Source organism: Rosa chinensis, chromosome 6 (genome assembly GCF_002994745.2).
Source record: "Rosa chinensis cultivar Old Blush chromosome 6, RchiOBHm-V2, whole genome shotgun sequence".
In the NCBI taxonomy this organism is placed as follows: Eukaryota; Viridiplantae; Streptophyta; class Magnoliopsida; order Rosales; family Rosaceae; genus Rosa; species Rosa chinensis.
This window is the reverse complement of record NC_037093.1, coordinates 12,812,801-12,838,981: the sequence shown is the minus strand read 5'-3', so window position 1 is coordinate 12,838,981 and position 26,181 is coordinate 12,812,801. Positions and strand designations below refer to the sequence as shown.

At 37.8% G+C, this 26,181-nt stretch overlaps 4 protein-coding genes across 4 annotated transcripts; 3 read left to right on the top strand and 1 right to left on the bottom strand.

Moving 5' to 3' along the window:
* On the top strand, window positions 1–1,010 carry LOC112169159 (major pollen allergen Ole e 10). Its single transcript, XM_024306142.2, has 3 exons — window positions 1–167; window positions 342–729; window positions 832–1,010. The coding sequence occupies exons 1-3, from the start codon at window positions 87–89 to the stop codon at window positions 861–863; spliced, it is 501 nt and encodes a 166-aa protein (XP_024161910.1). The 5' UTR covers window positions 1–86; the 3' UTR covers window positions 864–1,010.
* A 4,436-nt stretch (window positions 1,011–5,446) lies between these two features.
* LOC112170836 (RNA polymerase II C-terminal domain phosphatase-like 4) lies at window positions 5,447–6,694 on the bottom strand. Its single transcript, XM_024308125.1, has one exon. It carries the CDS (start codon window positions 6,692–6,694, stop codon window positions 5,447–5,449), a length of 1,248 nt encoding a protein of 415 aa, XP_024163893.1.
* A 5,512-nt stretch (window positions 6,695–12,206) lies between these two features.
* On the top strand, window positions 12,207–15,302 carry LOC112170835 (receptor-like protein 6). Its single transcript, XM_024308124.1, has one exon. The coding sequence runs from the start codon at window positions 12,207–12,209 to the stop codon at window positions 15,300–15,302; it is 3,096 nt and encodes a 1,031-aa protein (XP_024163892.1).
* Window positions 15,303–17,462: 2,160 nt separating this feature from the next.
* LOC112172034 (ferredoxin--nitrite reductase, chloroplastic) lies at window positions 17,463–20,329 on the top strand. Its single transcript, XM_024309191.2, has 4 exons — window positions 17,463–17,991; window positions 18,128–18,482; window positions 18,772–19,060; window positions 19,251–20,329. The coding sequence occupies exons 1-4, from the start codon at window positions 17,628–17,630 to the stop codon at window positions 19,989–19,991; spliced, it is 1,749 nt and encodes a 582-aa protein (XP_024164959.1). The 5' UTR covers window positions 17,463–17,627; the 3' UTR covers window positions 19,992–20,329.
* The last annotated feature ends 5,852 nt before the right edge of the window (window positions 20,330–26,181 follow it).

Here is a 26,181-nt window from a genome sequence, read left to right as displayed (position 1 = left end):
TAATTTATGCTATTATAGAATATAGAATTCCCGCCGGACCCCTTGCTGTTTAGTCCATTTTATATACTATTATTATAGAGTTTCAAATGGCCTCCAAGTTCGTCGCCCTGTCTGTTCTCCTCCTACAACTTGCGGCAAGCACTTTCTCCATACACTTGCCACATTATGTAAGTTCTTAATAAGTCCTTGTCAACCATATTTTAATCCATCTCTTCGTTTATTTACTTATGTCTTTGTTTGCTACCATATATATATCTTTGATATTAATTTAGAAGGGGTACTTTATATCTGTGTCCCGTTTTCTAACTATGAAACACATGTCGCATATAATCTTGTATTAGGGTGGACATCCGGAGAAGGGAATTCCTGGAGGTCCAGCAGGTGGAATTCCAGGAGGTCCGGCAGGTGGAATTCCTGCACAGCAAGGGGGTCCGGCGGGGGGAATTCCTGCTCCTGGAGCGGGAGTAGGAGGAGCACAGCCCGGCGGCAACAGCGGGAAAAAGTGGTGCATTGGGAAAAAAGATATTACGACACGCCTTTTGAAGGATGCTATCGAGGAGTTGTGCAAAGAGGTCGATTGCTCGCCCACAGGACCACAAGGACTATGCTATGATGAATCTATTTGGTCCAGGGCATCGTTCGCGATGAATCTTAAGTATCAAAAGAGTGGTAAAAAGGATTCTGATTGTGATTTCCAAGGAAGGGCACAGATCACCACCAGCGACCCAAGTACGCTAGCTATCAATATAATTTCTTTGCTTGATTTCCTTACATTCTACTTATTATGAAAAAAAAGATTATTTAATTCCATTTTTTGTTTTCTTTTTACAGGCTGGGGAAAATGTGTATTTATCTCTTCTTAAGAGTTGCAAGGCGAAACAAGTAGGTGTTGATGGTGTTATGTATCATCATATGTACAAGCAATCGACCTGAAAAAATGACATATGTAAAAGCTACTTATAAATAAATGTTGTGCATGTTCTCAATGTGATATATATTTAGAATAAAAACATATTTCATAGAGGAATAGGTCTTATTAGTTACTCTGCAACTGGATTCTCTTTAAAAAGAAAAATGGCACCATGGGGCAGGAGTGAAACACTTTGATCCTCTTTAAAAAAAAAAAAAAAAAAGAATACATAAACTTTTTTTTTAATTTAAGAAAAAATGAAAACACTTTCATTAATTATTGGACTCAATTACAACAGTTCAATAGAATTACGACCAAAAGCCTTGGAGGGGAAATAAAAGAAAAAATACATAGTTTATTTCGAAGAGCTCAGCCAACTGGATGTTGAGTAGCCTCGTTCTTCTCTTTGTAGATGTGCTTGAAGTAGCAGAGAAGTAGATAATTAGGAAGATGAAATGGGAAGGTTTGTGGTTTTAGTGAGGAATATAAAGTTGACGGTTTTGGTCCTTCTTTGATATTTCACATTCTCTTCCCATAAGTTAAGCTGCTTGAGCTTTTATAAGCAGCCTAAGAAACAGCTACTATAAGTTGCATTGAGTATTATGAAATTTTTTTTTAAGGCTGATTCGAAAGCTTTTACAAACATGATCTGCTTAAATTAACAATTAAGCAGTTAAGTGCAGCGGGGCCAAACTGGGCCGTAAACCCATTGCATTCACTTGCAATAATGGCACGACCTCATGAATTGAGAGTTGTGCATAGTAAGTATCCATTTTTATTGTTTTTGAAATTCAAGAGCTAGAGCTAATATAGCTTGGTGATGTTTTCCGAACTTACTGATGAATTGAGTTGTATTCGGCGTATGAATTTTTTGAATACGCCTGGCAAACACGTTTACATGTCTTTTTTGATTTTGCATGTAGAATAAAAAAAACTGTTTTAGAAAATGATATCGAACGCGGCCTAATCATCTGATTTGAATCCAAAAGCCGGTAGATTGAGAATATGACTGTTATTTGATGAACTTGTATCGTCATATACTTTTTAATCTTCAATTTCTATTTGAACAATGAAACGTAAAGACTTAAACTAGAGAGTTAGAGTTAAACGACGAAGTTTATAAAAATACTGAGACTTCTGAGTATCTTTCAACGTATTTTCTTTTTTCAAGGATTTTCAATATATTTTAAAGGGCAATGATATGGGGCCTTAATGAGGCCTAAGATTTGTGACCTCAAATCCTAGGTGTCATGTCATGTAAGTAAATACAAATTTATTTTCAATTTCATATAATATATCTTGCCACATCATACTATTTCAACACCCACTTTACCCTTTTACATTTCTTTTTAGATGTTAGGGGGTGAATCAATTACATTAATGAATTTAATTAGGTGACAAAAAAAAATATCAGCTATTAATTATATATTAATTTAAGAGATATGTCTACAGATTCTTTGATCAATATTTTTCTTCATTTAATAAATTCTTTCCTTTAATTTTTCTTCCCAAATGGCATTAATATATTGAATTATGTGTCAAGACATAAACGTTAACTTTTCTTTCTAATTTTTTTTTTTGAATAATGGTAATTCCATTGATAATAGCGCATGCCAAGGAGGTCATTACATACTCACCCGTTGACACATAAAAATGGCCAGAACAAGGCTTTGTGGAAGAGCCATAGTAGTACATAGGATAGACAAACTATATTTGAACTTATCGCTCACTATAAAAGCGAGCCTATAAGCTATGAAAAAAACATAGCAAATAGACAAGCCAAAACTACACTCGTTTGGTTCCTAATACAAGGAAATTTATTGTAATTAGACAAAAGCTAAAAACATAGGTTTGGGCAAAGAGCCAAAACCCTAGCCCAAATAGAAGCTGACGGACTAAGGTAGAAACCCCAGCCCAACAACAATTAAAGCCAATAGGGCATACCAAGGAGATCTCCCGGCCCAGGAGCCTGATTAGGGCCTAGTCTGCTGTCTTCTCCAGCACCTCGTTGTACTGCCCCTTCCGGCAGAGTTCCGTTCGATCCATTTCGCCGACCCACGTCGTCAAGATCCACACTACCATGGCAGCGGTCTAATCTCTCCGAGCCACGCCGCTGGCCTGCAATAAACTGAACAAAACATCCCCGATCTGGGTTCCCTGACTCCTCAGCTCAACAAACATCCCTGATTCCAGCCTTGCAAATCGAGTTCCATGACGCTGGCGATCCAAGAAAACCATCAGCCAGAACGAATACCGGCCCGGACAGCACGACTACCACCATCTCCACCATCCCAGCCAAACCAAACTGACAAAACACTAGAGAGAATCCCCGACAGTGTCCCATGGGCATTAGTTTTCCCGTTCGGCAGCAAACTCCATGACAACGGGAGTCCCGGAGGCCAGGCCCGACGTTGAGGCGCCGACGGACAAGAAGAAATTTGCAACCGGAAGGCCTTAGGGTTTAGGTGAGAGAGAGCAGTTATGTAGTTCTTTTCTTTCTAAATATTGATTAATTTCATCCACAAAAATATAGCATTAGTAAATTGAATTTGGAAATACTTATGTCTAAATTAAGAGGTAAGAAAAAATGTACATGTTAGCAGCCATTAATTAACATCTGCAGTCTAAATATAAGGGAAAGAGAAACAAAAAATAATAAATTCAGATCTAACGTTTAAACCTTAGCTACATAAAGAGAAAACAATGAAGGTACAAAATAATAAATACAATCATATGAATACGAATTTTTCACATTATATTTTTAAAATTTGCAGGAACCCAACAAAGGTTGAATTCATATACATGTGTTATAGAAATCTATTAATCGAATGTACATGCAAATCTATTGACTGAATTACATGAAATTTTTTCTACTATTGATTGAAGAAAAAAAATTCTTGTTTAAATCTAAGCATGAGTGTAATGAAAAAATAAAATAAAAGAAAGCCAAATTTTTTTTTTTTTAGAAGAAAGCCAAAATAATTTATGATGTAGAAAACCAAAATAATTTAGAGTCATTAGATTTTGGAAGGATAAGATGGTCTTTTTCTCAAGAATTACATAGCATGATTTGACAAACATGTGATTTGTGTAGATGACATGACATGACACCTAACATTGAAGCCACAAATCTTAGGCTTCATTGAGGCCACAAATCATTTTCCTATTTTAAAATCGGGAAAGCTAAATGGGTAATTGTATATGATTTTATAGACCGGAAAGCGATAAGTACAGAGTACACCTAGGTGGTTGGGGGGGGGGGGGGTGGCGGGCGGACATAAAACTGTACTTACCCTTATACAAGAAAAAAGCAGAGAAAAGAGGGTTATATAATTGAACATAGGGTGGTTCTAGTAAGACCTCCAAATTTGATATTTGGACCTCTCTTGCTTATTAAACCTTCAAATCACTTTTTTGAATACTTATATAGCTAATTAGACCTCCTTAATTTTACCAAAACACCCTTACACATCTAACATGTATTTATCAAATTTGATATTTTCATTTTTTACCATCCTTTTATTAAAACCCAGATTCTGTATCATCATCTTCCACCATTCTCTAACCATCATATTCAATTCGGTGATTATGGAAGTCGATGTCATGTATTTCCAAACTATGGGGTTGGAGTTTGAAAGCCGGAAGTATAATTCTTCAGGCACTCTCTCAAGATGTAATTTTTGTTTTTGTACGATTTGGAGAAGGTCAGAAGGACCTTTGAATTTGGAATCTTAAGTCTGTGTTTGTAAGCTGGGATTGGGTTTGGAGACTATAGACATGATTCCATGATTTTTTTTTTTTTTTTTTTGATTGGGGAGGTTAGCGTTAGTAAGTTAGTGACACACACACCCATGCAGGGTATCCCAGCCCGAGGCTAGACTAATCCATTGCATCGCTATGCGGAAAATTCCACCACAGCTGGCCACCACTTGGGGAACTCCAAATACCTTTTTTGTTTTGTTTTGTTTTGTTTTTTGGGTCGATGGTACTCCAATTGGATTGGATTGTTCTTGCAATCATATTTGGGATTCAATAATAACTTGGGTTAATGTTTTGGCGTCATCTTTTTTCTCTCTTTGAATGAAAATAGAAAGAGTAAAAAGGAAGATGATGGAGGAACAATATATATACTTTGCAAGTAAACAGAAAAATTGAAGAGGTTTGTCGTGGAGGTAAGAATAATATGTGTTCGAATAATAAACCCTTATTTGTCATTTAATATAAGTTGACAAAATCTAATAAAAATTAAAAAAAGATGGAGGTCTAAATATTAAATTTAGAGGTCCAACTAGAACCTCCCTTGAACATATAACTAGGCAAAAAAAAAAAAAAAAAAAAAAAGAGATTGGAGTCATTGAGACTTGAGAGTTCCCCATGTCATATTTCCAATTTTGAGTTCCAAAAGTGTTGATCTTGCAATTCATTTCCTCTTCTTTTATGCTAAATTGTGGGTACTGGGGACTGAACCTTACTTAAGGTGGGTATGGCAACAATTATGATACAGTCAAATTGAGGTGTGGTCAAGTTAAGAACTGCTTAATGTTGGTAATGGCAGGGGAAATTTTCTTCAGGTTGCTTTTGCCACATAAAATTTGCAGTATGGATCCACTGTGGATTCACCAAAAATTTGCCTGCTTTTACTGCCCAACAAGATTTCTGTGTTCGAGCATCTGCTGCAACCACGTGTGTGACTGATGGATCAACTTGTGTCGAACAAGTAGCTCCCAACTGCTCCGCCATCTTCCACAAAGGTTGAGTATCAGCCTTGACATTTGAATGGAATACATGGCTGAAAACAATTTTACAACCCTTCAAGACTTCCTTCTGAAGGATTTTTAAGACGAGCCTCACATCTCTGTCGATAAGATCCCACCCCTCTATCTCGACTTCATTAAAGAAGATGGTGTGGATATGTCTAAGAAGTTGAAGTACATTTGCAAGATAAGCTCCTCCATACCGATCACATTCGTCGGTCTTCAACTCGGAATAAGGCTTACTATTACTGATGCTATATTGTTGACAACTAGATTTAAAAAAATGGTATCTGGGCATTACTATTACATTGTCCTGGTTGATATTTGTCCACACATCTTTTGTATCATCAAGGATTAAAACAGCAGAATCTCGGGCAAGCAGGACATCTAGACCCTTTCGATCTGTTTCTGTGCTATCACTACGTGATATGACTCTACCACCAAAGATTTGATTTCCAGGATCAAGCAGCTTAGCCATTTCAAGAGCATAGTCTCGATTACCCATTGTGTATATGGACAGCTCAAACATTTGACTGGCTTCCATTAAAAAGGTCCTAATATATGGTCTGAACTTTGTCATCAGTCGCATGCTGGGAGTATCCACAATGTGAACATGTTGCAGGGAATGATCATATTGGGTTTGAGTCTTCAAATATTCTTCATCTGGTGACATATTATCTAGGAAAGTTGAATTGAGCAGGGTGTGGTCTAGATCAAGTACCAAATGAAGTTTCTTATAGTTCAACAATAAGTTTTGAGTGTTTTCGTTGCGTAAACGATCAATTTCATCATCATTAAGCCCTAAGCACTTGTGTAAGTACCCGAATCTCATTCCAGAAGACCTGGACTTCTCTTCATCCGCAAATCTTGCTTCTTCCGAAACACCCAGATTAGTTTCTATCCTGCGCCTTTTTGTCCTCTCTGTCAATCCTATGTCGCTATGATCAGATTCCAATCGTCCTCCTTTCTTAAGAAACGCAACAAGGCTATCGATATTGTGTAAAATTGGACAGACTGTAGCCACAGTCATCGTGATATTGATGATGAATTTAATACGGCAAATTTTCAGAGTTCAACCAAGAACGTACGATAAAGAAAACTAACAAATCAAAATTAGGGTTTCCGCTATTGAACTTTTTATTATTCACTATTGCACAAGAGACTAGAGAAATTTTGAACAAATACAGAAACAGTGAATGTTTGTGTGTTGCCGTCTATGCTTTTCTTGACTTGAACGAACGGATTAGGGTTTTCTTTCGTTTTTGCTAATGGAGAGATTAGGATTGCAGAGCAGAGCAGAGCCTTATACAGCCTTGTAAATCATAGTGGGATTAGGAAAGCCGAGATTTTAGTTGATATAGCTAAATGCCCGAGATAGCGTCATAGTGGGATTAGGAATACCTTAACATAGTGGGATTCGGAATGCCTTTTGTTAGTAAGAATGGGAATTTTTCTTCCAGGCCCAGTGCTTCTTATTATTTGCATTTGGAAGTCTTACCTTAATTTAAAGGTGAAATTACGTGGGGCTATTGTCACTAGGGGTGTAAATGAGCCGAGTCGGAGCGAATACTAAGGTGTTCATGTTCGGCTCATTTGCTTTTTGTCGAGCCGGGCTAAGGCTTGAATTTTTTCTTTTCATGCTCAAGCTCGGCTCGGCTTGAATATTTTTCTTAAGCCCGAACTGGGCTCGGCTCAGCTCGATTTATTGGACGAACTCGAGCTTGAATAGACTTGGTTTGGCTCATTTGATTTTAAATTTAAAAAATAAAAATGGAAGAAAGAAAATTTATCCAAATTTGATGTCTATCCATCAAATTTGGATTTATTGTTCTTTATTGTAATAATTTTACTTAAATTCTCAGATTCTCTTCCAATAGAAAAGGAATGTATTAAAAAGAATTAAAGATTTGAGATTAGAAAAATTATATTTTTATTTATAACAAATTACATATAAGTTATTAACAAAATATGACTTAACAAATACATCCTCTAAATATTGAATTAAACATATAAGGACTAAATCTTACAAATAAGGACAATGTGCTCTCCACTTGCCACATGTCATGAGTTAATTTACTTTTTTACCCCTAACTACTTTTAACTTCTAATCCCTTTATAAGGATCAAATCTTACAAATAAGGACAATCTGCTCTCCACTTGCCACATGTCATGAGTTAATTTATTTTTTTACCCTTAACTACTTCTTTTGACTTCTTATCCCCTTGTGTTACTTTTTTTTTTTTTACAATAATTCTTTTATATATGTTACTTTTTTTTTTCCTTGAGAATAATCCCTTTATGTTACTTCTCAAAATCTCACTCTCCTCATCATCTAATCACTCGTCCGATCCTGCTATTGCACTCATACTTGTCCAGTTCTGCTACTCATTTTCTGCTACTGCACTCGTCATCGCCTAATCCTGCTATTGCACTCATACTCGTCCAGTTCTGCTACTGCACTCGACCGATCCTGCTACTGCACTCATACTTGTCCAGTTCTACTACTCATTTTCTGCTACTGCACTCGTCATCGCCTAATCCTGCTACTGCACTCATACTCGTCCAATTCTGCTACTGCACTCATACTTGTCTAGTTCTGCTATTGCACTCGTCATCGCCTAATCTTGCTACTGTACTCATACTCATCCAGTTCTGCTACTACACTCGTCATTGTCTAATCCTACTATTGCACTCGTCCAATCCTGCTACTGCACTCGTCCAATCCTGCTACTGCACTCGCTGCACTCATACTCGTTCAGTTCTGCTACTACACTTGTTTCTTTTCTCCTTAACTCATCTAAAACTTCAAAGATTATTCTTAGGTGAAATATAAAATGATTGGATCAACGTAAATGTCAAGGTTTTCCTCATTAGTTGCAATTGAGTTCATTAGATTACAGGTTAATATATTAGTTTTACGGCTCTCTTCCAATTATGAGAAACTCTGAATGATAATCCCTGGGTAAGAATTTGACATATCATTGACAGTAGCAGGAGCAGTAGCAGTAGCAATAGTAGTAGTAGGAGCAGTAGTAAGATTCTTTTTCTTCTTTATTGTTGAACGTGTCTTTGGTTCAATAGCAGATTCATTTGCAATAGCAGTAGCAATAGCAGTAGCCAATTTGAACCATAAACAATGAATATCATATCATTAACATAAACCATAAACTATAAAGTAGCATATCAATTCAATTTGAACAGTAGCAGATCATATCTTTGAAAGCAGTCAGATGATATCATTGAACCAAATAGCAGATCATATCACTGAACAATAGCAGATCATATCATTGACATAAACTATAAACTATATAGTAGCATATCAATTCAATTTGAGTAGTAACAAATCAATAATAGTAGCAAATCCAGCAACTGAAAAACATATTATTGACATAAACTATATAGTAGCATATCAATTCAATTTGAATAGTAGCAGATCCAGTAAAACAACAACTAGTCACCCATAATAACTTTTCATTATAAATATTCTACATGATCATCCATGCATCTAAAATTTAGAAGGCATACTCATCAAACCTGAGTACAAAACATCATATTAAACGACAAAAAGTTAGAATCCAAACCATTGTACATATCTTCAACATTAAGAACTCGATTCAATGCACACTAGACAATATATCAAAATTGATAGTTTGAGATTTGAAGATAAAAAGAACGTGGGGTGGCTTCAGCATAAAAAAAATTACTAATAATTTCAGACATCACCTGCCCCACTCATTTAAGCTCCTATCATATAAACAAATGATGATGATGACTATTACCCATCAAAAACAAATGGTGACAAAAACCCTGATCTATGCTCTAATTAAAATAACAAAACAAAATCAGAAATAGGCGAAACAGACAAATCAGTTAGCAAATAGCAACAAGGAATTAATAAAAGGAAAAATTTTAAGAATAGTACATGAAGTATAGGCCATTCCGAAGTTCGGTTTATTTGGTTTCAAAGAATTAACTTTGGTACATGACGTTACAATCCCGACCCAAAAGCAGTGTATGCCGTTACGGCCCCCATTAGTCAATTTGATTTTAGTCAAATTTATAAGGGCAAATTCGTCTCTTCATGAATTAACAAAAAAAAATTACAGAAGAAGGAGAAGGAAGATGAAGAAGAAGAAGAAGAAGGAGGAGGAGAAGGAAGAAGAAGAAGAAGAAGAAGAAAAAGAAGAGGAAAGAAGGAGGAGAAGGAAGAAGGAGGAGAAGGAGGAAGAAGAAGAAGAAGGAGAAGAAGAAGAAGAAGAAAAATTGAAATTTTTATCTTATGTCCACGCACATCCATCGATGAAATATTTACAAACGTGATGTAAAAAAATAAGCACATTTTGCAGTCGTCATACCATCAGTCAATCAAGAAAACATACAAGTGACTACGGCTAACCAATCAGATCGGGTTCGAAACTATGGTGAAATTGACTAAATTTTAACCACACACATAATTTATTGTAATAATCACATCCAAAGTTGGTTTTCCCATTTTCTTTGAATTGATAGAGGTTGCTCTTTGGAATGTATGATATATAAATATAGATTTATAAAAAAAATTAGTGTCTTTAAATATTTATTATAAATAAATCCCACAAGGCCAGTCCCTAAAAAACCCGCAAGACCCGCTTTATATGGACGGGCTTGGATCATTCGATTTACAATAAAACCCGGCCCGCCATTATTTTAAAATATAGTAAGGCCCGGCCCAAGCCCGCTATGAATGAGCCAGGCCCATTGACGAGGCCTATATTTAGTTTTAATTAAAACTACCCAAGCTTGTAAGGGTAGGGAAGACCAAAGATGGGTAGGAAACTTGGAAATAATGGAGAGCCACTCCAAATTATGGATCGTGTCTTTCATTCTCGAAAGAAGCATTAGGCAGGACTGAGTTCTAGGCCTGATGGAGTAATGGGTACACATTCACAGCTTTGGCCAAGTCGTAAGGTTTAGTTGCCGCGACTAAGAAGGACAAAATGATTTATTTGATATTTTTTAAGCTCGGGCTACGCTTACATTTGTTTGTTTTGACTTTCATGATTGTTATGTAAGAAAACTTCGGGAAGATAGGTTGTGCAGGGAAGCTGTTGGATGAAATTACTCAAATAACTAGAAGAGTGTCGTGGACACCGGTAATTTGTGTTTATAGATTTCAGGAGATATAGCACTTTCGACTTTCGATAAAATGGTGGATTAATATTCAGCTGCACTGGATGATATGAGCTGGAGGGTTTGATGAGAAAATTTATTGCTGGAGCTGTTTAACATGGTGGTACTACATGATGCACCAACGAAGAAGCTAAAGGTACCAGAATTCCCTAACGAATTCTTTGCTAGGTCTCTTGGATTGATTGAGGCACCTAGCAACATATTGGTACCCAAAGATTTGATGCTAGAAGTGAAAACTGAACCAAAGAAGAAGAGCAGGAGGCCACTTGGATCCAATAGAACAAGAACCCTCCCAAATCGAAAAGAGTTGCTAAAGCACATGTGATCTACCTTGCTTATCTTACTAAGCCTCCTAGCCCTAGTGAGAAGGGCAAAGAGAAAATTTAAGTTTATTTTATTGATTGTGACTTAAGCTATTTACTATGTTTTTTCATAGTTTATAGGCTCGTTTTAGATAAGTGAGCAATGAATGTAAGAGTGAATGGTGCTAGCACGCCATTGTTCTTACTTATCTGTTATGTTGGCAATAGAAAATCTATAGTAGTGTCATTCTGGCTTTAGCTAAATGAAATTTATTTTTATTGATTAAAAAAAAAAAAGATGGTTTGCACAATTTAAAACTAAATTAAAAGAGAGAGCACTCAAAGATAATCCAAATATGTGCAATAAATTGCTTTAAGAATTCCAAAATGTTAAGCATCATGATAGCGGTAGTGGGTTGATGAGTAGTGGCCTAGTGGTAAGCATCATTCTGATAAATTGCCGGTGTGAGCAATCTTTTCATCTTATGTATGTCAAACATAATAACTTCATAGCTTTAAAGTTTAATTATACCTTCGGTTCCAATTTCTATATTTACAAGACTTGAAGAAAAAATTTATCACATTTGGTTTGGATATGACAATCAGATACAGCTTTATTTAAGAACACAGACCAAAGTGTTGCCCCCTGTCCTTCTGTAGTGTACTATTGCCATCTCGACTGATTTCTTTGACTCTCACTCTTTTTGTTGAATGGAATCTTCAGTGGGAATGGGAAACTACCAGCTAAATAACTTGGTAATAAAATAAAGCACTCGCAGTCTCCGACTAGTGTGCCAAGATAGACCCTACTTTTGGCCACATTCTTTCTCTCGAAGTATGAACCAGATTTGTGAACAACTTGCAAGTAAAAGTCTTAAAGTATCAAGTATACAAGTCCAGTTTTATGAACTTGCAATATAATTCCGCCCCTAGTTGTTCTTAATGAACGACTGCAAGGTCTTCTCAAGTAAACGAAGAAACAATAATGGAGGAAATGTAAGCTGTATATAAATATAGCTCTCACCCACTCACTTCCATACAAGGCATATGCTTTGTATCAAAATATCAATTATGGGGCTATCACTGAGCTTGTGGAATAGTCGCATGCTTTCGAAACGAGTAGTTCTCTTCATGTTTCATTTCTTGGTTATTGCCAACTCTTTACACTCTCTGCAGCAGCCGTCATCTTCCTGCCATGATGAGGAGAGCTTCGCCTTGCTCCAGTTTAAGCAAAGCTTTGTCATCGACGAATTTGCTTCTGTTGATGAGGGTGCTTATCCAAAGGTTTTGTCATGGAAACCAGCTGCTGCTAAAGGATGCTGCTCGTGGGACGGGGTCGAGTGTGATGAGAAGACAGGTCATGTTATTGGACTTGATCTTAGTAGTAGCTGTCTCTCCGGCTCTATCAGCTCCAACAACACCCTCTTCCGTCTTGTTCATCTTCAGAGGCTGAACCTTGCGGACAATAACTTCAATCAATCTCAAATTCCTCCTACCATCAGGAATTTTCGAATGCTCAGTTATCTTAACCTCTCTGCCTCTTCCTTTTCTGGTCAAATCCCATCTGAAATTTCTCAATTGTCCAGGTTGTCGTCCCTTGATCTATCCTCCAATAGTGACAGTACCGGTGAAAGATCACTGAAGCTAAACCAGTCCAATCTAAAGAGGCTAGTTCAAAACTTGACGAGTCTAGAAAAGCTTCATCTCAGCTCCATCGTCATTTCTGCACCAATACCCAATTCCATGGCAAATTTATCATTTTTGACATCTCTCCTCCTAGAGTATTGCGAGCTGCAAGGCGAATTCCCAGTAAGTATTTTAAAATTACAGAGTTTAAAATTTCTTAATGTAGAATCCAATCCAGATCTAAAAGGTTTTTTGCCGGCATTTGAACAAACTAGTCCTCTCATGTCACTGAGAGTTTCCAGAACAAGGTTTTCAGGAGATCTCCCTTTTTCTATTGAAAAGCTTGATTCACTGAATGAGTTGGTTGCTAGTCGATGCAATTTTTCAGGGTTGCTTCCATCTTCACTCGGTAATCTTAGGCGGCTGGTTTATTTAGACCTTTCCAATAACACACTTACTGGCTCAATCCCTGCTTCTTTGGCAACCCTTACCCAACTGTCACATCTGTCACTTGATACTAATCATTTCAGTGGTTACATCCCGTCTTCTCTTGGAAATCTAACCCACCTCACAACACTTTCGCTTGCATCAAATCAATTAACTGGTCCAATCCCATCTTCTCTAGGAAACCTCACCCAGGTCACTGAGTTAGACCTTTCTGGTAATGATTTCGGTGGTTACATCCCGTCTTCCATTGGAAATCTCAACCAGCTCGTAAGACTTTCGCTTTCTATGAATCAATTAACTGGGCCAATCCCCTCTTCAGTAGGAAATCTTAGCAAACTAATTGAGTTAGATCTTTTTTCAAATAATTTGCACAGTTCCATTCCTGAGTCCTTATCCAATCTCACGAATCTCGTGACACTTTATCTAGATAGTAATAGTCTGAGCGGCAGAGTGAATTTCCACATGTTTCTGAAGCTGCAAAATCTCCTCATACTGTATTTATCTGGAAATAAATTGGAATTATTGCTCGAAGAGACAAGATTTATGAATGCAACAACAACTTTTCCAAAGTTTATTACTCTGGGATTGGGTTCTTGCAACATAACAGAGTTCCCAAGTTTCCTAAGATATCAAGAAAACTTGCGATGGCTGGATCTTGCTGAGAATGGAATGCATGGCCAATTACCGAGATGGATGTGGAATGTAAGCAAAGAAAGTTTGACAGTCATGAACATTTCTCATAACTTCCTTTCTGGGTTTGACCATCCTCCAGTTGTTCTTTCGTGGAGCGGCCTACAACTCTTGGATCTTTCATCCAACATGATTCAGGGATCACTACTGATACCTTCACCATCCATCGAGTACTATGTAATTTCAAACAACGGGTTAAGTGGACAAGTTTCACCTTTGATTTGCAATCTGGATTCTCTGAAGTACCTAGATTTGTCAAATAACAAGTTGAGCGGCATGCTGCCGCAGTGTCTTGGGAATTTCAGTGATAACTTGCGAGTTTTACATCTCGGAAACAACTCTTTTGAAGGCCACCTCCCGCAAGCATACACAAGCAATCTGACGATGATTGATGTTAGTAATAACAAACTGCAGGGGATATTACCAAGGTCTTTGGTGAATTGTGTGATGCTTGAGTTTCTTGTTATATCAAACAATGAATTCAATGATGTTTTCCCTCTTTGGTTGGGGACTCTCCCAGCATTGAGACTCTTGGCAATGCACCATAATGGGTTCCATGGGGTGATAAGGAAACCTGAAAAGAATCTAGATCATTTCCTTCAGTTGCACATTCTTGATCTATCTTTCAACAATTTCTCAGGCAACTTCCCCTTTGAATACATCTTCTCTGGAAATGTAATCAAAGGTATCACTTCGAATGAGTTCACATACATGAAGACAACCTCAGATATTGTTTATGATCCTTCATATCGTGGCGGGTATTTCTCCTTCACAATAACAAGTAAAGGTGTGGAAAGATTCTATCCCAAGATTCGAGAGGACTTTGCTGCCATTGACATCTCAAGCAACAGATTTGAAGGGACGGTTCCTGAATTCATTGGGAATCTCACGGGGCTTCGTTCGCTCAATATGTCCCATAACATTCTCACTGGTTTGATCCCCTCATCCTTGGGAAAATTAAAGTTGCTTGAATCAGTGGACCTTTCACAGAACAAACTCTCAGGGGAGATCCCTCGACAACTGACACAGATTTCATTCCTTGCAAAATTCAATGTCTCTCACAACAATCTCAGTGGTCCTATTCCTCGTGGAACCCAATTTGCTACATTTGACAGTACTTCATATGAAGGAAACCTGGGTTTGTGTGGAGATCCGTTGCCAAAGAAATGTGGCAATGAAGCTCCTCATCAATTGCCACCTTCAACAGAAGAAGAAAATGGTTCTGATTTTGGAATTGAATTGGATTGGAAATTTGTTCTGGCAGGATCTGTGAGTGGGTTGCTAGTTGGAGTGGTTCTTGCAGACGTCCTCGTCACGAGGAAGCGCGAGTATTTCCTTGAGATTGTGGGGATACTGATCAGACTAATGAAAAGGAAAAGTAAGAAGAGGACTCGGAGAAATTGAGCTTATTTGTTTTCCTAATGCATCCACTCCTTCTTTCTTTCTTTTCCCATGTGTGTTTGTGTTTCTTTCTTTCTGCAATTTTTGGTGAATTAGAGAAAAAATGCATGTTACTTTTATAACTAAATATGATTCCAGAGCATAACAGTGCCTATCTAGTGTTTTCATTGCTTTTATTTTTACCCAAGGGATTTTTTCTCCTATATTATTTAGCAAATGGGTTCACATATCTTATTCCGACAATAATTTGACATTGTGGAATAATCATCAACTAAAAAAAGTGAAACAGCTTCATGTTGCTCAATTAAAAAAATTTAATTAAATGAATAATAATAATAATAAATCATAACACAGTGAGAGAACAAACCCAAAACAAAGCCCTGATTACTAGCTAGGCAAATTGGGGGGAAAAAAATGGACTAACCTCTTCCCATGATATCATTCCCATTTTGTGTGTATTAGGAAAATGTGCTGTACCAAATAGTCTCAATGCTTTATATCACATTCGAAGAAATAAGATGCTTCTCAAGCAAAGCACTAAAGCCAGCAAAGACTGATTCATCATCAAGTATCAATTCACCACTAGTCCAAGTCACCAAACCCCTTCTCGAGCCAAGCTCATACCATCCACTGCACCCCGGTGTTCCTCCGCCACATTATCGATACACTACATTCTCTAGACCCCCCATATCTCCTAAACTTTCACGCACACAAGTAGCAGTAGTCCGCCACACTACTTTTTTCAGTCATTTCATCGAACACTCTAACTGCACAACCTTTATCCCTATAATTTATTGATCATAGGATGGTCGAAAACTCAAAAATCGAAACAAACAAAATGTCGAAACACCAAATAAATATCCTGTCCTTCCCAGCCGCCACATCCAAAGTTCTAAACCACACGACTTTTGGGGGTAGGCTGCAATGAACCAATACTTTTGTAGACCAAGAGGGCTCCACTGACGTGGCTAATTATGTTCCTCACAAACTGATTACTTTATGTTGACTATTAATGGTCTGTTAACTGTAATTTTTATGCCGTCATGGTAAAAGAATGAGGAGTTTATGGTATTTTGGCATCTGGAATGATGTAAGTAGCTCACCTTTTGATTTTGATTGCAGCTCTGGGAGCAACCCCTATAACTTGGCATATGTAAGCAATTGTTCAAATATAAACAAAGTGAGAATTCCCAGGGTTTGTTAAAAACGGGATTAAAAGGAGTTTTAATGACCTCCTCTGGGATTCAAGAGCAGTGAGAATTCCCAGAAATTGTAAAGATATCAACAAAAAAAAAATGACAACCCACATTGGTCAAGACTCTTTCGCTCAAAACGTACAAATGCCTCATATGTAATCAAAAGCAAACTATGCTACCCATAAAAAACAAAGACCTAACCATCAAAATTGATCAAGTGATAGTTACAAAAACAATAAAGAAGATAAATTAATTAGAAGAGGTGGCGGAAGCTGATCCCACTCCCATCATGAAAACCCAGCAGCCTAAGCTTAAGACCCAGCTTTTCTCACCATCGTCTTCCTCATCTTCTGGTTTGTAATCTTCCTAAATAATCAAGACAACGGAGAATCATTTATAGGACATTTAATCATTGAATTGAATTGATCGAATCTTTAGGGTTCAGGAAGTTAGTTGTTTATCGGATTCACGCTTTCTTCTTTGCAGGATGAGGAGGACGAGGGAGATGATCGACTTCAACTGTGCTCTGTTTGCAAGTTGATGGTTTCTTCAAACTGGACTTTTTATCTCTTTCTCGATGCAAGTGCCTTTCTCCTTCTCCCCTAAAAGCCCCTGTGGTAACTTGATACTTTACAGTTTCATCTTCCTTGTCCTATGCGAGTTGACGCAGTCAATGTAACAGCTAACCTGACGGCATTTGTTGGTCTACAAAATTATTGGTTCATTGCAGCCTACTCCGACTTTTGGTCCAAAGCTGAGAATGCGTAGCCATCAGGCTTCAAACTTGAAAACCACAGGAATGTTAAAACAGGGGCACATGGCTTACGTTAAAAACCGTGTCCGTTTATGCTACAACCCAAGGGACAAGATGGTATTACCGAGATTAACCGTTACCAGTAGTTCACCACCTTCAAATTTCAATAGCTGTTAAAACACTTGAACAAGAGGCGACCTTTGGCACCACCCAAAAGTCCATTATTGACAGCCAAATGAACCTCTCCCTCCTCCTAGGGTCCTCTCTCCCCTCACCGCTTCGCCCAGAATCTTCCCCTACAAAAATGGCCACACTCTTATCTCTTTCTTCTTATCACCATCAACCACTGGGTTCAATATTTCTATCATTCAATCAGCTATGTCATCAATTGGGCTTCTCTCTACTCCTCCTCTGTCCTCCTCGGCTCCCACGTGGCAGCTCGCCGCAGCCACCACCCCGGCTGTGGCACCGGTTGTCACCCCGGACGTGGCTGCGGAGAGGCTGGAGCCGAGGGTGGAGGAGAGAGAAGGGTACTGGGTGTTGAAGGAGAAGTTTAGAGAAGGGATTAATGTTCAGGAGAAGGTCAAGATTCAGAGGGAGCCGATGAAGCTTTTCATGGAAGGTGGGATTGAAGAGCTTGCAAAGTTGCCTTTTGAGGAGCTTGACAAAGTTAAGGATACTAAGGATGATATTGATGTCAGGCTCAAGTGGCTTGGTCTCTTCCACAGAAGAAAGCATCACTGTAAGTTCTATCTGATCTATATATAATTTGCTTTGCCGATAATCTGATTAATGTTTTATGATTTGATTGCCTGCTTTCATATATTCTCGATAAAAATTGGCTTAAATAATGGTGGTGAACTGGTGATGGTGATCAGATGGTAGATTTATGATGAGGCTGAAGCTACCAAATGGGGTCGCAACAAGTGCACAGACAAGATATCTAGCGAGCGTGATACGAAAATATGGCAAGGATGGTTGTGCAGATGTTACAACCAGGCAAAATTGGCAAATCCGCGGAGTTGTGCTGGCTGATGTACCCGAAATTTTGAAGGGTCTTGCTGAAGTAGGCTTGACTAGTCTGCAGAGTGGGATGGACAATGTGAGAAACCCAGTTGGGAATCCTCTTGCAGGCATTGACCCACTTGAAATCGTTGACACAAGACCTTATACGAACTTGTTGTCCCAATACATTACTGGCAATTCACTTGGCAATCCAACTGTAACAAACTTGTAAGTAATCTAACTCCCTCATAGGAAACACTACCCTGCTTGGTTATAACTGAGCTTCAATTTCATACAAATGTATTGTTTAGGGTGCTTCCTGTTTAGATCTGATATCACTTTAGTCCATGTAGTTTCAATTTAGCAATCGCATCCCTTGGTTTATTATATGTAGCACTAAGATTCAAAACCACATTCAATTGCAAAATATGATTTGGGATCCAAATGCAATTGTTAAATTACTGCAAAGATGTTAGTTGGTTGCTTTGGTTATTAAGTTTATCTTTCATCTGAGCAGGCCAAGGAAGTGGAATGTGTGTGTGATAGGATCTCATGATCTTTATGAGCATCCCCACATCAACGATCTTGCATACATGCCTGCAACAAAGGATGGAAAATTTGGATTCAATTTACTCGTGGGAGGCTTCTTCAGTCCCAAAAGATGTGCAGAGGCAGTTCCTCTTGATGCATGGGTCTTGACAGAAGATATGATCCCAGTTTGCAAAGCTATACTAGAGGCTTATAGAGACCTTGGCTTCAGAGGGAACAGACAAAAAACAAGAATGATGTGGTTGATTGATGAACTAGTAAGTAATACACAGGCCTGATTATATAATAAGATGCTTGTTATGCAAAGTGTGTAATCATTTTAAGTCACTGTACTAATTAGCTACAACATTTCAACATCTTAACTCATGAAATACTTAGAAGTACATCAAAATGGTAATGGAATAGTAACTTTTGTTATTGTGTACTAATGTTGTTGCCTTACTTCAGGGCATAGAAGGATTCAGATCAGAGGTCGTTAAGAGAATGCCCTTTAAGGAATTGGAAAGAGCATCTTCTGAAGACTTGGTACAAAAGCAATGGGAAAGGAGAGACTATATAGGTGTCCATCCACAGAAACAAGAAGGTCTAAGCTTTGTGGGTCTTCACATTCCAGTAGGCAGGATCCAAGCAGATGACATGGATGGGCTAGCTCGTATAGCCGATGAGTATGGCACTGGGGAACTCCGTCTCACAGTGGAGCAAAACATAATAATCCCCAATGTTGAGAACGCAAAACTTCAAGCATTGCTTCAAGAACCGCTTCTGAAAGATAAATTTTCACCTGAACCTTCCATTCTCATGAAAGGACTAGTAGCTTGCACCGGTAACCAGTTTTGCGGACAAGCCATCATTGAGACAAAGCAACGGGCCTTGAAGGTGACTGAGGAGGTGGAGAGGCATGTGGCAGTGACCCGGCCGGTGAGGATGCATTGGACAGGGTGCCCCAATACCTGCGGGCAGGTGCAAGTGGCGGATATAGGTTTCATGGGGTGTATGGCAAGGGATGAGAATGGGAAGCCTTGTGAAGGGGTTGATGTTTTCTTGGGAGGGAGAATAGGAAGTGACTCCCATTTGGGAGATATTTATAAGAAGAGTGTCCCTTGTAAGGACTTGGTGCCCTTGGTTGTTGACATCCTGGTAAATCACTTTGGGGCTGTCCCAAGGGAGAGGGAAGAAGGGGAAGAGTAATTCAAAGAGAATAAAACGAAGGGTTCAGTGCAAATTTTCATGGGTGTTTCAGTGTTTGGCATGGTTGAAGCAAGGTAAAGAAGGATAAAAGAGCTGCTACTGAGCATACGATATTTGACTTTTACACGTTTCATTTTGTGGACTGCTTTATCGGATGTGAGCTTACCCTGTTTCTACTGTTTGTATACCAAAGTATACAATGAGCTGGGTTAGGTAAATAGTTAATTCATGTTTGCATTCAGTTTATTTTTGTTATCACTAATAAGATGCAATCTCTATTATATCCTGTACAAATCTTATTCCCAAATGCAACTGATCTGCAACAAGTAGCTAGAACAGACAGCCAGTCTGGTGACCCCAATGTGAGTTTGGTATTACTTTTCAATTGAGAAAAATTCAGCTACCGTCCCCAAACTATTTTGCCAAGGCCAATTTGATACCCGAACTCTCAAAAGTATCAATGTGATACCCAAAGACCTAAATTGGTATCAACATGATACTTCCGTCCAAAATTTCTGACGGCGCCGTCTGTTTGCTGAGGTGGCAAGCACATGGGTCCCAAAAAAAAGTGAAATGACCAATTGACCCTTCTTTTTTTTTAGAAAAATTTATCTACCATCCCCAAACTATTTTGCCAAAACCAATTTGATACCCGAACTCTCAAAAGTATCAATGTGATACCCAAATACCTAAATTGGTATCAACGTGATTCTTCCGTCCAAAATTCTGACGGCGCAGTCTGTTTGCTGATGTGGCAAGCACGTGGGTCCCAAAAAAGTGAAATGACCAATTTACCCTCTTTTTTTTTTGTTAATTCATTTTTTTCCTTTTCTTTTCATTTCTTTTTCTTCCTTCTTCTTCTTCTTCTTCTTAGGGTTTCGCGGCACCAAGCAGCTTGGGGCTGAAGCTCCCAATCGAACCCGATACTGGTCGAAGAACCTGCTGGTGCTGGGATGATCAACGACCCGTCGGCGTAAATTGGGGCCGCTGAGTTGTTGAGCGAGATGAGGCGTTCAGCCGGAAGGTACCGTGAGAGAGTGGTCGTCGAGGCGGAGTACGTACGGTCTCCGAAGGGAAGGCTGTCCAGTTCTAGGGAAGCCATTTTAGCTATTCTTCTTCTTCTTCTTCTTCTCTCTCCTCCTCTCTCTCTCTCCTCTCCTTCTCCTCCACCCAAACCATCACTAACGCCGCCGAGATCCTCTCCAATTCCTGCTACAAATCCATCTCCCTCGCACTCCTGTGGATTAACCACCTCCTCCCATCGCTTTCCCTGTCTGATCACTCAAGTCCCTCCCGTTCGGCGCCAAGATCGCTACCATGCTCGACGGCCACTCTCTCACGGTACCTTCCGGCTGAACGCCTCGTCTCGCTCAACAACTCGGCGGCCCCAATTTACGCCGACGGGTCGTTGATCATCTCAGCACCAGCAGGTTCTTCGACTGGTATCGGGTTCGATTGGAAGCTTCAGCCCCAAGCTACTTGGCGCCGCGAAACCCTAAGAAGAAGAAGAAGAAAATCCCAGAAGAAGAAGAAGGAAGAAAAAGAAATAAAAAGAAAAGGAAAAAAATGAATTAATAAAAAAAAAGGGTAAATTGGTCATTTCACTTTTTTTTTGGGACCCACGTGCTTGCCACTTCAGCAAACAGACAGCGCTGTCAGAATTTTGGACAAAAGTATCACGTTGATACCAATTTAGGTCTTTGGGTATCACATTGATACTTTTGAGAGTTCGGGTATCAAATTGGCTTTGACAAAATAGTTTGGGGATGGTAGATGAATTTTTCTCAAAAAAAAAGAAGGGTAAATTGGTCATTTCACTTTTTTTTGGGACCCATGTGCTTGCCACGTCAGCAAACAGACGGCGCCGTCAGAAATTTTGGACGGAAGTATCACGTTGATACCAATTTAGGTAAGAACCCGTTAGCTTAACGGGTTTCGCGGGCCAAACCCGGCAGGTTTGCGGGTTTTCCGTTGGAACTCTTTAAAATCCGTAAACAATTTTTATTTTTTTTAACTTTTTATCAAAGCAATTAAAACCAATTAAGACTTATGTATATAACACCTCATTTGCCATTTTCTTTATATGAACTTTTTTGGTTTTCTATTTTGAAATTTTTTATTTTCTATCTTTTTAGATTTTTTTCCTTTCCTTTTTTGACAAAAAATAATTCACAAATCACAATTACACAACGATCCAACGGTCGGACCCTCACAGATCACCTAGAGGATCATCTTTACCGTTTTATACGATGATCCAACGGTCGGATCCTCACGGATCGCCCTTAGGTTCATCTTCTCAAAATTATACGAAGATCCAACGGTCGGATCAACTAGAGGATCATTTTTACCAATTTATACGATGATCCAACGGTCAGATCCTCACTGATCGCCCTTAGTTTCATCCTCTCAAAATTATACGAAGATCCAACGGTCGGATCACCTAGAGAATCATCTTTACCGATTTATACGATGATCCAACGGTGAGATCCTCACGGATCGCCCTTAAGTTTATCCTCTCAAAATTATACGAAGATCCAATGGTTGGATCGTCCCAGATCGCCCTTAGAATCATCCTTACAAAATTATTTGACAATCCAACTGTCGGATCCTCACGGATCGCCTTTTGAATCATCTTTGCAAAATTATACGAAGATCCAACGGTTGGATCGTCCCAGATCACCCTTAGAATCATCCTCACAAAATTATACGACGATCGAACGGTCGAATCCTCACAGATCTCCTTTTGAATCGTCTTTTCACAATTATACGAAGATCAAACTGTCGGATCCTCATGAGGAATAAGAAAAATTCTAAAAATGCCCTGGTTGAAAAAAAGAAAAAAAAAAAGAAAAAAAAAAAGGGAACCCTTATGGGTAAGGGGAAATGGGTTTTTGGGAATGATTTTGAGTTAATGGGTTCCAATGGGTTTAGCCCGCAAAACCCGTTAATTTGAGGGGTTTTTGCGTGCGGGCTATTTTTAGCCCGGATTAATAAACGGGCGGGTTTGTGCTGATTTTTAGCGTGCGGGTATAGTGCGGATTTACGGATTACGAGTTTAGTAGAGCATGTGTGCCTATAACCCATTCGTAGGGTGAACCTCTTAACACATTCACTGACAAAACATTTCACGATACTGGAGAAAGCAAAAGTGGAAGTGATTAATACTGCAGCAATTGGTATGACATTGATATTTTTTGTATGCGAGGGGCAGACAGTTTTCGGATGTGAGGAGGCAGGAGAAAACAACAACTCTAGAGTGGGGCATCCCCTGGAGAGATATAGTAGTTATTGCCGGTCAAAGCCACACCCTCAGGTATTCAATCCAAATTTTCACAGGATCTTTTTTAAATGTAACATCTGCTTTCAAAAATGTTTCTAAGCATGTCTTCTAATCATCAAATTCCAAATTTTATTTACTTATTTATTTATTTTTATCTAAAATCTAGTCTTAAAATTCTTGAAAACATCATTTACGTATTTTTTTATATATATTTTTTATAATCAAGTGTTAAATTGGCTAACCCAGACTCTGGATCTCCTAAATGATGCTCTACAAAAGTGTATCAAATGTGTGAGCTGTGACATTAACAGAAGTTACTTCTTTGGATGTTTTAGGAGATGGACATCTCAATCTATGGAAAGCATTATTCATATAAAGACTTAAAATTCTTGTCATCTTTTATTACTCCCGAACATTACCTACTACTATCTCTTACAGGCTCGTTATTGATATTAATTTTTTATGTTTTTAAGGCTCAGATAGTTGTATTGATCACCATTAAAGTTTTTCTTTTCATGCTTCACATTTGCTATGATTGAGAGTTGAATGATATGATGACATTTTTATATTCTTAATGGAAAACCCTAAAGGATCATATCACTGGAAATATTTGGCAAACAAAAAAAAAAAAACAAGATTTTACAATAAATTCTAAAAAAGTAATAACATAAAAACTATAAGGAATAATCAAAGATTAAGGTTTATGGCAGGCGTTCTATTCCTGGCACGATAGCGACCTTGCTAATTCAAAGATGAATGAGTACTGAAAGAGGAACACACTCTGCTAATTCAAAGTTTGGTTTAGGCTTTGAATGTTTTTGCTATTTCTCTTATGCTCTCTTGAATGTTTGATAATTATACTTTGATGTTTCACCAAACTTCGTATTCGTGGGATTGTCATATTTATTTGATGATATATTTAAACGTCAATTTGGTTTAGGCTTTGGAGAAAAAAAAAAGACTTAACCACTCACTTTCGAAAGTATCTTTTGTTTTTATAAGAAACGAAAATATTTTTAAAAATCGGACTTGGTTACAATCATTGATCAAAGTATCCACATACCAAGAAACTTGGAGTACTGAAAGATGAACACACTTTCATAACTTGAATACTTTGATGTTTCACCAAAACTTTAGTATTCCTGGGATTGTCAGATTAGTTTGATGATATGTTTAAAACGTCAGTTTGGTTCAGGCCTTGGAAAAAAAAAATACATAACTACTCACTTCTGAAAGTATTTTGTTTTAATTTTCTTTTATAAAAAACGATATTGCATACCTCTATAGAGCAACTACAGAGTTGGCCCGGAATACCGACTTTTTAAAGCATCTCTTTAGTCTCTTAACTACCATGTATCTCTTGACATTTAGTGAAATTGACAAAGGATATGAAGTTGTTTCTTCATTTTGAGTAGTAGGATGATATTCCTAACTATCTCCTGACATTTTATAAGATTGACAAAGAATATCAAGTTCTTTCTTCATTTTGAGAAGCAAGATGATATTCATAATTATCTTTTAGCTAGTTTTGTAAATTTATTTTTTTTGTACTCATCTTTGTAGTGGATTAGTGTTCGAGCAAATTGTTCATAGTTGTTAATAGGCTCTTTCAAGTAGCAAGGTGATCTTCAGAACTATCTTCCAGTTAGAAAACTAAGTTTTGTATTTTTTTTTTCTATACATCTTTTAGTGGATTGGTGTTCCAACAAATTGTTCATAGATGTTAGCCTCTTTTGAAGTTTTTATTGCATCAAGACTTCATTGTGTTGTGCTACTATACATTTTTTATGTGTTGCTTAGTTTGCTGGTGTTTTTTATTCTAACTTCTAAGTAATATCCTGAAATTTTATCTTTTTTTTTTTAGTAGAAACGTCAATAAACAACTTATACAAGAAAACATAACAATTACTCTGAGTCAAACTCAGGACCTTCCACTTACAAAGTAAATACTTTTGCCACTAGCTAGACCAAGTGGTATTGAACACTTTCGTTCATCAATCATTATTTGTTGTATTATAAATTGATAATAGAGAAAAGAGATTCGGGAGAAAGTAGATGTATTTCATTGATAATAGATGCTTCTGTATATAAAAGATTACATGTACAATCGTATTGCTTAGTAAGGAATCCTATACATAAATAGAAGATTAATACAATATACTTTCCTATTATATCTAGGGTAAATAAATGTTTGGGGTAGGATCAGTAGAAAACGTTCCATCTGATCCTGAATAGCCTCTTTCAAAAGGATTTCCGCTTCCTCGGTAAATGTCTTGGTAGAAGATATGATTTCTTGGAACTGCGGTTTATTCGTTTTTAAATAAGTACGTAACTCAACAAGAAATTTCCTTACCTGTCCAATTTCTAATGAATCAAGATAACCGTTCGTTCCGGTATAAATAGTCAATATCTGTTCTTCCACCGCAAGGGGGGCTGATTGAGATTGTTTGAGCAACTCACGTAATCGTTGACCTCTTGCCAATTGATTCTGAGTAGCTTTATCGAGATCAGAAGCAAATTGTGACCCTTATTAGTCAACAATGGGTAAAATCCTCATATGGTTCCTAATTATCACGAAATACACTTTTTGGCACCTACAAATTTTTAGGGAGTCTAATGGTACCTGTATTATCCCTCTGTTATCCCTTATAGTATTTCCATCCATTATTCTGTTAAAAATGCCTACATGGCGGCCATATGACACTCATAAATAGTATTTTGACACATTAATATATTGGATTTCTATAATTATGAAATATTTTGACACATAAAAAAATAATAATAATTACACCTAATTTGTTCTTTGCTATTCTCGGGATATTTGGGGCAATTAATTTATGTACTTTTGTTTGTGTCTAGTTCTTTTTTATTAAGTTTTAACATATATTAATTTGGGTCAAATAATGAGAT